A 14503-nucleotide genomic window follows, 5' to 3' on the forward strand; every position below is an offset into this window, starting at 1 on the left:
TTGCCAATGAGACAACCGTCCACCAGAGATGTGGTATGATTGCCAATGAGACAAATATCCACCAGAGATGTGGTATGATTGATTGCCAATGAGACAACTATCCACCAGAAATGTGGTATGATTGCCAATGAGACAACTATCCACCAGAGATCAGCAACCATATGTCCTTAAACAATGAAAAATATCCATACTGTATTTGTTTGAATAAAAGGCCTCAACATGAAAAATTTGAAACAATTCAAACGAGAAACTTAACGACCTAATTTATAACAAAACCAGAACAAATATGACAGACGTGAACCAACGAAGACCACTGCACTACAGACTCCTGATTTGGGACAAGCACATAAAAAATGTGTCAGAGTTAAACATGATTGTGAGCAATCAAACCTCCCCTAACCTGGACAGTGGCAGAACAGCATAACATAAGAACCATAAAAATCAGTAGCAATGGCCTCCACTGGAAAGATAGATATGAGGCACAAAAAAAACTATTATCATGATTATAGACACAAAGCACTGATATAAGAATACTCACAGTTACTGAAAACTAGTTCAAAGGTACTTACAACTAATGAAAAAATCATGTTCTCCCAGACTAAAGTATCAATCAGTACGTTTATACACATTCAACAGATTGAGTGTAAAGATGTCATAAACAGTCTTAAGAAAAGCATGACCTTGTGCAATGCCAATTAGAAGTAAACAGTATCAACAGGATGTAGGATCATGAGTTTTCATAACTGTACATATATAGCAATATATATCTAGTTATGTTTTAATTTTTTTTAAACAAATCAATGTTAGTACCGATAAAAACAATATTTAAAGATTTTACTACTGTGTTAAATTGATAACCTTTATGAATAATAAACAAAATCCCCATTAAAATTAGGTTGTGATATCCCATTTTTAATCAGAATTCAACAGGTACCGCCAAATTTCCTAACCAAATCTTTGTATCTATGGAAGAAATTGGTGAAGGTGTTACTTGTGGTAACCAATTAAATCCCTGACTTAATAATTGACTAGTTACACATAAATTATGTTCATTGAAATCTAAAATGGTCCGTTTTCCTCGGATACTATAAGCAATAGGTCAATTATATGTGGTCTATGGAATGATTGTAAGGTGTACATGTCAGTCTGGCAGGTTCCATCTGACCTTGACCTCATTTTCATGGTTCATTGGTCATTGTTAAGTTTTGGTATTTTGGTCTGTTTCTCAAATGCAATGGACCAGCTGTATTTGATGTACGGAATGATTGTAAGGTATATATGTCGGTCTGGCAGGAATCATCTGTCCTTGACCTCATTTTTATGGTTCATTGGTCAATGTTTTAATTCAGCAGTTTGATCCTCTTTCTTGGATACTATAAGCAATAGGTCAACTATATTTGGTGTATAGAATGATTGTAATGTGTAAATGTTTGTCTGGCAGGTTTAATTTGACCTTGACTTGTTTTTCTTGGTTCATTGGTCAATGTTAAGTTTTCCTGTTTCTTAAGATACTATGAGCAATAGCTAGGTCAACTATATTTTGTGCATGGAATGATTCTAGAGTGTACATGTCTGTCTGGCATGTTTCATCTGACCTTGACCTTATTTTCATGGTTCATTGGTCAATGTTAAGTTTCATGTGTTGGTTTCTTTATTGGATACTATAAGCAATAGGTCAACTATAGTTGGCATATAGAATGATTATAAGGTGTACATGTCTGTCTGGCAGGGTTTATCTTACCTAAATTTCATTGTCATGTATCGTTGATAATGTTAGTTTATACGATACTTGAAAAGCAGGCAAGACATTTCAGTGTGTGCTCATTTGTTTATTTATTGGTTGTAATTGATTTAAAACTAGCTTTCAGTAAATGGTTATTTTAAGATCACCGTAAAAATTAGGATGTAATAACCTGTATTTAATAAGAATTCTACAAGTACAGCAAAACTACCTAACCAAATCTTTGTATCTATGAATGAGTTTGGTGAAGGTTTTAGTTAATTTGTGGTAATGAAATTCCTGACTTAATAGTTCACCAGTTATACATAAATTATGTTTATTGGCATCTAGAATGCACTCTAAAACAAACGATACGAACAAGTGATCAGTATGCTGGAGTTTCTCATTGACAACATATTTGTTGAATTTGGAGGAAGACTTTTTCAGCAAGTTGTCAGCATTCCTATGGGAACAAACTTTGCGCCTCTCCTTGCCGACCTCTTCTTATTTTCATACGAGTCGGAGTTCCTTCAGACACTTGTCGAAAACCAGAAAATCATAGAAGCCCGATCATTTATTTTCATATTCAGATATATTGATGATGTTCTTTCCATTAACAATCCAAACTTTTCTGATTGGGTTCCATTAAAATATCCTCCAGAACTAGAAATTAAAGATAAACAGACAGGGCTTCCTCAGCCTCATTTTTAGACTACCTCGATTTTGACATAAGCGGTCATCTCAATACATGTACCAGAATCTACAAAATGATCTATGACAAGCGAGATGATTTTAATTTTGAAATTATAAATTTTACCCACCTTAGCAGCAATATACCAACTTCACCTGCATATGGGATATACATTTCCCAACTCATTCGGTATTCAAGAGCTTGCAGCTGCTACTCAGACTTTATAAAACGTCACCAGTGTTTGAGCAAAAAGTTGATGAGCCAAGGTTATGTCAAAGAACGTCTCGTTCTGTTTTTAAAAAAAGTTCATTGGAAGATACCAAGACCTTGTTGATAAATATTCTGTATCATCTTCACAAATAATACATGATGGTCTTGAAGTATAGATTCTAGGTACTGACATTGTTTAATTACGTGTAAAAGTCCCCCTTTTTTGTCCTTGTATATTTTTAACCTTTACTGTTTATTCATTTTTGATTATATACCTATGAGGTGGATTGGTACTTATACATCCCGCCATTGTGTTATTATGCTATGGCCAATATTGAGTTCTTATCTTTCAGTTTTGCATATGTACTTGTCTATATGCCATTTTGTGTTTCTTTGTTGAAACAGTTATTTGTTTTTATAGTGATTAAGATTATATTACAATGTTGACTGCTGTACCCCGATTTTTGTCGTTTTTCCCTATTGTGTCTGTTTGTTTTGCTCACACATTGTTGTTAATATAATGGAATTCTATGCGACTGTCATACAAGTGAGAGGTTTAGCTAGCTATAAAACCAGGTTTATCCACCATTTTCTACATAGGGAATGCCTGTACCAAGTCAGGAATATGACACTTGTTTTCCATTCGTTAGATGTGTTTGAGCTTTTGATTTTAATCTATTGTTGAAGTGAATGAGTCATTGGGTGACTTCCACTAGATCTGCCAATGAGTCATTGAGTGCACGTTAGCAGCAAAATATGTGTACATACTTATTATCTAACTAAGCAACAGAGAATTAGTATACAAGTTTTATTCACAATGTACTGCAAGATTTCATCTGACATCAATAAGGTTGGTTGTTAAACTGTGGTCCTCCACCAAAACGTGGTCTGTTATTTTGAAAGGGTGTTGGTTGTCCGACTTTGTTGTATTCTATATTTTGTATGTAACGATTGTCAACGACAGATCTGCTGGGATTCATATTCTGTCCAGTCTGTCCCTGGCTTACACTATTATTACACATAATATTCTCTGAATTTCTATTGATCAATGTTTGACTGTTATCGTAAGAAGCTGGAGCAGGTCCTTGTGAATAATTACTATTCTTATAAGGAATATAAGAACCTGCATTTTGATCATTTTGAACACAGTAATTAGAATTATTTCTTGGAGCAGGTGCTTGCCAACTTGTATTGTCAGAATTTGAAGAGCTTGCTGGTGCCTGCCAACTTGTATTGTCAGAACCTGAAGACCTTGCTGGTGCCTGCCAACTTGTATTGTCAGAACTTGAAGACCATGCAGGTGCTTGCCAACTTGTATTGTCAGAACTTGAAGACCTTGCAGGTGCTTGCCAGTTTGTATTGTCAGAACCTGAAGACCTTGCAGGTACCTGCCAACTTGTATTGTCAGAACTTGAAGACCTTGCAGGTGCTTGCCAGTTTGTATTGTCAGAAGCTGAAAACCTTGCCTGTTCCTGCCAACTTGTATTGTCAGAACCTGCAGATCTTACAGGTGCCTGCCAACTTGTATTGTCAGAACCTGCAGACCTTGCAGGCCCTTGCCAGTTTCTGTTGTAACTGCCAGATCTAGACTGTGCATGCTGGTTTGAATCACCTGAATCACTACAACCAGCAGGTGCTTGCCAATTACCACCAAATTGATAATTTGTGACAGGTTGCTGCCATTTATCACTTGATTGTTGCCAATTATCAGTAGATTGATTATTGGTGGCAAGTGGTTGCCAATTACCATTATCTGCTTGAAAAGGTGCATCATTTTGTTTAGTGTGATTGTGTCCTTGCCATGCTTGCTCAGATGCATTTGTATTAGAGTTCTGGTTGAATGTAAAATTACTCTTTGAGGCTCCAAATGGTTGGCAGTTACTGGCCTTTTGAAGAGCATTGGTATTATTCCATTGGTTAGATCCAAATCTGAAATTTGGAGGTGGTTTGCTAAAATCTGGATTGAACATCAATTGTCCAGACTTGTTTTCCTGTGGTGGCTGAACATTATTGGTATTACTATCAGGAGGCTGATTAAAAGAGTTTCCACTGAAAGTTTGTCCTCCTTGATTTACATTGTTTGGTCCATTACTTGTATTGAATCTAGGCCTGTTTCCTTGATGTGGTGGTTGGTGAGGAAACCTTGGGTTGTTATGGTTTGGTGGACCTCTTGGTTGATATTTATTATGCTGTCCGCCAAATGGAGCAAATTTTCTTGGACCTTGATGTCTTTGAGAACCAGGATTAAGATTACCTAAAAATTTGAAAAAAAGACATTTTTAGTTTTTCTTTCCCCGTATACAGGTATATGAGCTTCATTTATACTTTCCTTTTTGTAAAGTTCTGGCGAAATAAGAACTTAATTGATTTATTATTCTCTCATAAAAACCAACATAATAAATACATCAAAATTATGATTCAGTTTACCAAAAAGGACTATTTATAGATTAAATCTGCTGCTGAAGACAATTGTACCACTAGATGATCTTTTTTATAGTTGAGTTGCTGTGTTCTTGACATTTACCTGACATATCCTTTTATTCATATGCAAATTAAGACAAGCTTTATGAATTCTTCAAAAGTGGACCGTAAGGAAAAAGGAAATAGAATAATAATAATTGGTTATGTAGATTTACTGCAAATAGGTAATGATGAGATTAATAGACACTGAATTGCAAAAGGCAGTTTATTACATGATCAGTAGACAAACAAAATTCAGTGGTTGTCGTTTGTTGCTGTATATCATATTTGTTTTGTACATAAATTAGGCCGATAGTTTTCTAGTTTGAATTGTTTTACATTTTTCATGTTGATGCCTTTTATAGCTGACTATACGGTATGGGTTTTGTTCATTGTTGAAAGCCGTACAGTGGCCTATAGTTGTTAACTTCTATGTCATTTGGTCTCTGGTGGAGTGTTGTCTCATTGGCAATCATACCACATCTTCTTGTTTTTATAAACAAAGGTGAAGGTGAAATTAATAAAAAGATAAGCTTTGCGTTTCAACACAATTGCTGTCAGCCTTGTGTCTATATCATATGGGCCTGTTTGATTATTTGAAAACTGGCTGAACTGTAGCGAACACACTGAGGGATTATTCCAGGTGGCAGTTCCGTGGTCAAATTTGAAGTAAAATAAATTTCCCAAAACCAGCCATTAAGTATTAACTTTTGTGCTCAAAACTGATGAAAACTGGTTTCTGTTAACTTTAACAATAAATAAGAATGACAGGAGATATGAAAACTTCGATACAAGCTGCTAAAATCTGGCAACAGGTATGACGTTGATTGTTTATCATGGATTACCTCCTCTTACAAATCTACAAGACACATTGTATAAACATTTATATATGTACCCTAGGTTAATACTTACTGTTTACTGTTTTCTGTTGTTCACTGTTAACTTCATTTGACCTAAAGATAGAAATAACAATACATGTACTCATTCAACCAAGGCTTCCAAAACGGTCATATATTCCGGACATTTGTATAATGTCTGGTAAAAGTCCGGCTGGGCAAAGCATGAAACGGTCATCTACTTTTTAGTTTTCAAGGCTTTCTTAAGAGATGGTCATTTTAACATAATTTGCGATCTTTTTGACCCAACCTTTTGCCTTTAACAGCCACACATTTCCAGTCATAAAAGTGACATGATCATTAAGTACTATCAAAACAACCCCTACTTTAATACCTTCTCATTTTAATCAAGGCTAATTAGTTGTCAAACAGCTGAAATTTACCTGTTCAGGAGAACTTCGAATTTGAATCAAAGAAAGTTTAATATCGTTTTTTTTTTAATGTCAATCATTGGGATGGCTAACTCAGCAACTGAATACCATAATTGCCTTTTGTTTATTTAGTCTTAAGGGATTAAAATCGGGATAATATATAAAATGTCCTGCTGGCTAAAAATAATTTTGGAAGCCCTGCATTCAACATAATTAACAAACCCATGCTTGATAAGAACGACATATGCATTAAAACTTCTGACACTTTACACTATTTGATATCAATGAATTGACAAACCATGAAAATCCTTTATGAATGATTGATTTATTGTTGACAGCTAATTAAGAATGTGCCAAAGTTTAACAAGTTAGACAAAATGAAATAAGAGGGAACAAGAAATTAAGCAGTTTGAAACAATAACAATACAGCTTATCTTTTTTTTTCAACAATATGGTTTTGGTTTTGGGCATCTGTAAATAGGGTCTTAAATATACAAAGAGCATTCAGGCTAACAGATAAAAAGTTTTTGTTGAGGTTCAGATGATTGTAATTAAGAGATAACAATCAGAACCACTGTTCATGATATATGATCTGTGAATGTGTTAAGGTAATAATGAATATTTTAATGTGCTAACTTGGCTTCGTAACTGTTTTTAGGGATGATTAGATTCTGTCATACCAAAGAGACCTGCCTATTGTTGTTCTTTATGACAAGATTTATGTTCAAAACCAGGAGCAATAGTATCAAAAGGCCATCTATTAATATCCTTAATTAAGCCAAATTTATCAAGCCATGGATACAAAAGTTCTACTACTATATATATATATATTACATGTATGGATGCGTTATATACTGTTTGACTTTATTGTACTTACTGTCTAAACTTTTTCTTCCTGCTATTTTTAGCACCAGGAAGTTGATCCCCATCAGCATTTTCTTGTTGTTTTTTATTTCTATGTTTGGCTTTAGCTCGTTTTTCTTCCTCATCATCCGAGTACTCTACAAACTGAAAAATAAGCAGTTCATTAAATCAGGCTGATCATTTTCTTGTACGAATTTTCAAAATTTTATAATGAGGGTGCATCCACTTCCTATTATACAAATTTATGCCACTGTAACTGTGCAGCGTTCAAACATTCTGGAATCTCTTGTTATAAAAACTAAGAACACATAAATAGAGAATGTGTCAATAGGACACAAATGATGCCCTCGCTTGCATATAACGTTATAAAGGGGCATAACTCGAGAAAGGTAAAAGTGACGCCACCCAAATTTGAACTTGATCTGTGTTTCATAACATTTGGTTGAGGCAAACTAAAGTTAGAGAATGGAAACCATTTCGGGACGTTCATACAAAAATACGGAGAACAAGGGTAGAACTAAATGACACCTCCTGTGTCAGCAGGGGCATAAAAATATTTCTGAAAGATACAATTGTTACTCATTTCAATGTATCAACAATCCTTTTATCTAACAATGTATTTTTATACATGCAGTATTTTACATCCTGGTATTACCTTAGCAGGTGGTTCATTGTTGTCTTCCCATGATGCATCTGAACCTTTTATTCTGAAAAAAAAATATTGTGTTGTATAATTCTGATTCATTGTACAGGGCATATGGGATTTAAACATAATAAAATAATCAGAAACAGTCAAGTATCACAGGAAAGATGTCATATAATATACAGATACTTGGAAATTAATATGATATATGCCTGAAGAAAGATGCAAGGCAATACACAGATACTGGAAAATGACTATATGTCTGAAGGAAGATGTCAGGAAATACACAGATACTGGAAAATGACTATATGTCTGAAGGAAGATGTCAGGAAATACACAGATACTGGAAAATGACTATATGTCTGAAGGAAGATGTCAGGAAATACACAGATACTGGAAAATGACTATATGTCTGAAGGAAGATGTCAGGAAATACACAGATACTGGAAAATGACTATATGTCTGAAGGAAGATGTCAGGAAATACACAGATACTGGAAAATGACTATTATGTCTGAAGAAAGATGCCAGACAATACACAGATACTGGAAAATGACTATTATGTCTGAAGGAAGATGCCAGACAATACACAGATACTGGAAAATGACTATTATGTCTGAAGAAAGATGCCAGACAATACACAGATACTGGAAAATGACTATTATGTCTGAAGGAAGATGCCAGACAATACACAGATACTGGAAAATGACTATTATGTCTGAAGGAAGATGCCAGACAATACACAGATACTGGAAAATGACTATTATGTCTGAAGAAAGATGCCAGACAATACACAGATACTGGAAAATGACTATTATGTCTGAAGAAAGATGCCAGACAATACACAGATACTGGAAAATGACTATGATGTCTGAAGAAAGATGCCAGACAATACACAGATACTGGAAAATGACTATGATGTCTGAAGAAAGATGCCAGACAATACACAGATACTGGAAAATGACTATTATGTCTGAAGGAAGATGTCAGGAAATACACAGATACTGGAAAATGACTATTATGTCTGAAGGAAGATGTCAGGAAATACACAGATACTGGAAAATGACTATTATGTCTGAAGGAAGATGTCAGGAAATTAATTATACATGTATGTAAAGGATCACTATCCAGAAATACTGTTAAACACATATTTTTAGACTGTACCTTATGAAATAAACAAAATTAATCATGTATTCTATATACGGTACATTTTCCATATATCATGTTACTTGGTTTCCAAAGAAATAAAGAATATGAACCTGGTGTACGTCATGAAATACTTGCAAATAAACATATATCATGTATATGGTAATTAAAAGGTAAATGTTATGTTAAAGTGTAAAATATCAAAATATAAAAAAGTACCGTGTTTTAACTGGAAATTTATCAATTTGCAAAAATGGTGCGGTGAAGTATGTACAAAATGAAACAACAACTCTAGTGAATGTCCTGGAGTACTTGTTTGTTTAATATGGCTATCTGCATATAATTGTAAAACAGCCTAAGGATTTCTATACTTTAATAATTGACCTCTTTTAGCAATGATTAAATCTTTGCACAACACTACCATCATTAACACCAAGTGGATATCTAACTGTGTTAATACAAAAAGATATGTTTATGTTAAACCTTTCATCTGAGTTCTAAATTAATAATAAATCATTATTTTTTCCCTACATCCCATAATATGCAAATTTCAAAACATATATCACATAATATCGGTTTGATATCTTACTGTTTCAAATGTTCTACAAATACATAATTTGTATACTGATCCACTTTAGGAGCACAGTACATCTTTGTTCCTATGGAAACCTCTTTGTTGATGATATCTTCAAGTGAGTTGAATCTTACAGAATACCATGGTAAGGCTACTGGTCCAAAAACTTCAAATATCTGACAAAAATAATTAGATTATTCATTTTTAAAATATAAAATAAGTTTATGAGATATAATATAACTTAGGATTCATGAACTATTTACACTTAACTGCCTCCTTAACTATTTGCAATTTCCGTGTATTTCCCCATACATACGTCGAGTTTTCTAGTGTAAATATGGTAACACCTCAGTTATCTCCCTTGTGTCAAATCTTCAGTTTTCTCTCCAAGCCGTATTGAACATGTATGCGTTTATGATTCCTCATAGAAATTCCAATAGAATTCTCATGTTTTTATATATATCTAATAAAAAGTAAAATAACAAAAACAACGAACTCCAAGGAAAATTCAAAATGGAAAGTCCCTTATCAAATGGCAAGACCAAAAGCTCAAACACATCAAACAAATGGAAAACAATTGTTATATTCCTGATACCGGCTTAATTATCAATCTAAACAATTTATTTCATGCACAATTATTTTTACTTAGCCCTTTTTGATTAGCTGACAGTTTCCTTGATACTGGTAACAATTGAACTTATAGAAATAATAAAGACAATGTAAACCAGTCAGGATCTAACAGTCAAGGACATCGAAAAAGAACTAACACTTTCCTCTACTGATGGACCATCCACTGCTTGCAAAGCAGAAGGTTTAATTTATCAAAGTAAAATGTATCTTTTTTTTTGCAAGTCCATATGCAGTTCTGTTTAAAATTTTACCAGGAATATTCAAAGCCAAAAGTTGTGGTATCCAAGGAGACCAAACACTCAATGAAATAAAATGCTCCGCTGGGCGCAGCTTGATACGACTGCAGAGGTTGAACCCTGAACAGTTGGGGCAAGTATGGACACAACATTCAAGCTTGATACAGCTCTGAATTTGGATTGTGATTAAATATTTGACACAGCAAAGGTTTCTGACACAGAATGAATGTGGTCTAAGAACTTACAAATTTTTAATTTACCTATTATGGTCCAATATCCAAAATCTAAATACATGGTTAGATTCAGCATATCAAAGAATCCAAAGAATTCAATTTTTGATGAAATCTATATATAAATCAGGAATAACCAACTTAAAATGGAAAATTTTAAAGAAAAAAAAAAGGAAAAAAATTTTAAAAAATCCCCCCCCCCCTAATTTTTTGAACCCCCTTATGATTCATCACCCCCAAACTCAATCCCAGCCTTCCCTTTGTGGAATGGCACCTTGCAGTACAATTTCAGAGAGATCCATACACTTGTACACAAGTTATTGTGTAGAAACTAGAAAAATGCTTGTTTTTTTACCCCTTTTTGGCCCCAAATTCCTAAACGTTTAGGGCAATTACCCCCAAACTCAATTCCAACTTTCCCTTTGTGATATGGAACCTTGTAGTACAATTACAGAAAGATCCATACACTTACACACAAGTTATTGTCCTGAAACTAGAACAATGCTTGTTTTTTGGCCCCTTATTCCTAAAATTTTGAGGGAATTACCCCCAAAATCAATCCCAGCCTTCCCTTTGTGGTATGGTACCTTGCAGTACAATTTCAGAGAGATCCATACACTTGAACACAAGTTATTGTCTGGAAACTAGAAAAATGCTTATTTTTGGCCCCTTTTTGGCCCTTATTCCTAAACGTTTTGGGCAATTACCCCCAAACTCAATTCCAGCTTTCCCTTTGTGATATGGAACCTTGTAATACAATTTCAGAAAGATCCATACACTTACACACAAGTTATTGTCATAAAACTAGAAAAATGCTTGTTTTTTGCCCCTTTTTTGGCCCCTAATTCCTAAAATTTTGAGGCAATTACCCCCAAAATCAATCACAGCATTCCCTTTGGGATATGGAACCTTGTGGTACAATGTCAGAGAGATCCATACACTAACACACAAGTTATTGTCTGGAAGTTACAAAAATGCTTATTTTTGGCCCCTAATTCCTTAACTGTTGGTACCATAACCCCTAAAATCAATCCCAACCTTCCTTTTGTGGTATTGAACCTTATGGTAGAATTTCATAGAGATCCATTCACTTATACTTAAGTTATTGTGTGAAAACCAATGTGTCTTCAGACGACGACGACGCCAACGTCATACCAATATACGACCGCAAAAATTTTTTGCTGTCGTATAAAAATCATTACTGGGAAAGCACTTTAGGTAATATGGGAGGATAAACAACAAATATGTTCATACTTTGTCAAAATGTGTTTATATCATGGTATTTTCACAAATATAAGAAGCAGAGGTCACCATGATGGTTTAAACACCATAGGCTGATCAAAATTCTCATATTTTGTCAAACTTGTTCACAAGAAAGCACTTTTATGTGACAAGAAGGAAAATGTAAAGGATAAAGTTTATAAATTAAATATGAGAAGATAGCTCTTAAAAATAATAAAGAAATGTGATTTGATTGTCAATAGAAAGCTATCCACCAAAGACTAAAGGACAAGTATATGAAATGCTTTCAGAAATTAAATAGAAGATATGGGGTTACCTAACTTATTTTCTTCCTATATAACATTAAATTAACTGTACATTTTTATATTAATAAATACTATCTGAAATATCTCCCCTTAGGAAGCTTATTTTTTCTTTCTGCCTTTTTTCACGCTAATTCCAATAGCCATATTCCTATGAAAAGTAACTTATTCAAAACAATAAACAAACTTGATCTGTAACTCCCCATTATACATTTAATTAATGAAACAAAAATCATCTCAATATCTACAGACATTACTGAAAAAGTCTGGACAACTATTGGATTCGGGGAGGATCGAATGAAGGAAGGAAGAATATGTGAACGATATATTCCCTGGTTCTTTCAGAGTGGCAAAGGCAATTTCTTTTAATCAAAGCACGAAAGCGCTGTAAAGGCAGTTAATTACAGGTTGTGTGTATTTTAAGTCCAGTTATATCATTATCTTGCATAGTACAGTGTACTTATCAGAGGTGGCTTTCAGTATTTAAGATTTAGAGTTCTCTAATGATATTGAATAAGTTTTATGAATGTCATATTCTGAGCACTATATGAAGGCGATTGTTCTCACTTGTTTATGAACTAGTGCATTATGTCCAGTTTGTACCTTTTTTATCTATGTTTATAGTCAAATTAGTTATCAAAGGTACCAGGATTATAATTTAATACGCCAGATGTGTGTTTCGTCTACATAAGACTCATCAGTGACGTTCAGATCAAAATAGTAATAAAGCCAAACAAGTACAAAGTTGACGAGCATTGAGGACCCAAAATTCCAAAAAGTTGTGCCAAATATGGCTAAGGTAATCTATTCCTTGGATAAGAAAATCCTTAGTTTTTTCATTGGCAATCATAACACATCTCCTTATTTATATAATGATCTATATTCAACGACCTCAGGTACAAACTAGAGGCTCTAAAGAGCCTGTGTCGCTCACCTTGGTCTATGTGAATATTAAATAAAGGACGCAGATGGATTCATGACAAAATTGTGTTTTGGTGATGGTGATGTGTTTGTACATCTTAATTTACTGAACATTTTTCCTGCTTACAATTATCTCTATCTATAATTAACTTGGCCCAGTAGTTTCAGAGGAGAAGATTTTTGTAAAAGATTACTAAGATTTACGAAAAAATGGTTAAAAATTGACTATAAAGGGCAATAACTCCTAAAGGGGTCAACTGACAATTTCTGTCATGTTGACTTATTTGTAGATCTTACTTTGCCGACATTTATTGTTTTTTACAGTTTATCTCTATCTATAATAATATTCAAGATAATAACCAAAAACAGCAAAATTACCTTAAAATTACCAATTCAGGGGCAGCAACCCAACAACGGGTTGTCCGATTCATCTGAAAATTTCAGGGCAGATAGATCTTGACCTGATAAACAATTTTACTTCATGTCAGATTTGCTTTAAATGCTTTGGTTTTTGAGTTAAAAGCCAAAAACTGAATATTTTCCCTATGTTCTATTTTTAGCCGTGGCGGCCATCTTGGTTGGTTGACCAGGTCACGCCACACATTTTTAAAACTAGATAACCAAATGATGATTGTGGCCAAGTTTGGTTTAATTTGGCCACGTAGTTTCAGAGGAGAAGATTTTTGTAAAAGATTACTAAGATTTACGAAAAATTGTTAAAAATTGACTATAAAGGGCAATAACTCCTAAAGGGGTCAACTGACCATTTCAGTCACGTTGACTTATTTGTTAATCTTACTTTGCTGAACATTATTGCTGTTAACAGTTTATCTCTATCTATAATAATATTCAAGATAATAACCAAAAACAGCAAAATTTCCTTAAAATTACCAATTCAGGGGCAGCAACCCAACAACAGGTTGTTCGATTCATCTGAAAATTTTAGGGCAGATAGATCTTGACCTGATAAACAATTTTACTTCATGTCAGATTTGCTCTAAATGCTTTGGTTTTTGAGTTATAAGCCAAAAACTGCATTTTACCCCTATGTTTTATTTTTAGCTGTGGCCGCCATCTTGGTTGGTTGGCCGGGTCACGCCACACATTTTTTAAACTAGATACCCCAATGATGATTGTGGCCAAGTTTGGTTTAGTTTGGCCCAGTTGTTTCAGAGGAGAAGATTTTTGTAAAAGATAACTAAGATTTACGAAAAATGGTTAAAAATTGACTATAAAGGGCAATTACTCCTAAAGGGGTCAACTGACCATTTCGGTTATATTGACTCATTTGTAAATCTTACTTTGCTGAACATTATTGCTGTTTACAGTTTATCTCTATCTATAATAATATTCAAGATAATAACCAAA

The 14503-nt window shown here is 34.0% G+C and overlaps 1 protein-coding gene across 1 annotated transcript in view; it reads right to left on the bottom strand.

Moving 5' to 3' along the window:
* Positions 1–3415: 3415 nt before the first annotated feature.
* The window catches only part of LOC127709219 (putative uncharacterized protein DDB_G0282133), a 47589-nt gene continuing 36501 nt past the window's right edge, over positions 3416–14503 (bottom strand). The window contains exons 6-10 of the mRNA XM_052214622.1: positions 9590–9750; positions 7868–7919; positions 7226–7356; positions 5994–6034; positions 3416–4875 (exon numbers count right to left, since the gene is read on the bottom strand). Of these exons, the coding sequence (XP_052070582.1) occupies positions 3464–4875; positions 5994–6034; positions 7226–7356; positions 7868–7919; positions 9590–9750 (1797 nt within the window). The 3' untranslated portion in view covers positions 3416–3463. The remainder of the gene's footprint in view (positions 4876–5993; positions 6035–7225; positions 7357–7867; positions 7920–9589; positions 9751–14503) is intronic.

The sequence above is a fragment of the Mytilus californianus genome, unplaced genomic scaffold, assembly GCF_021869535.1.
Source record: "Mytilus californianus isolate M0D057914Y unplaced genomic scaffold, xbMytCali1.0.p SCAF_7, whole genome shotgun sequence".
NCBI lineage: Eukaryota > Metazoa > Mollusca > Bivalvia > Mytilida > Mytilidae > Mytilus > Mytilus californianus.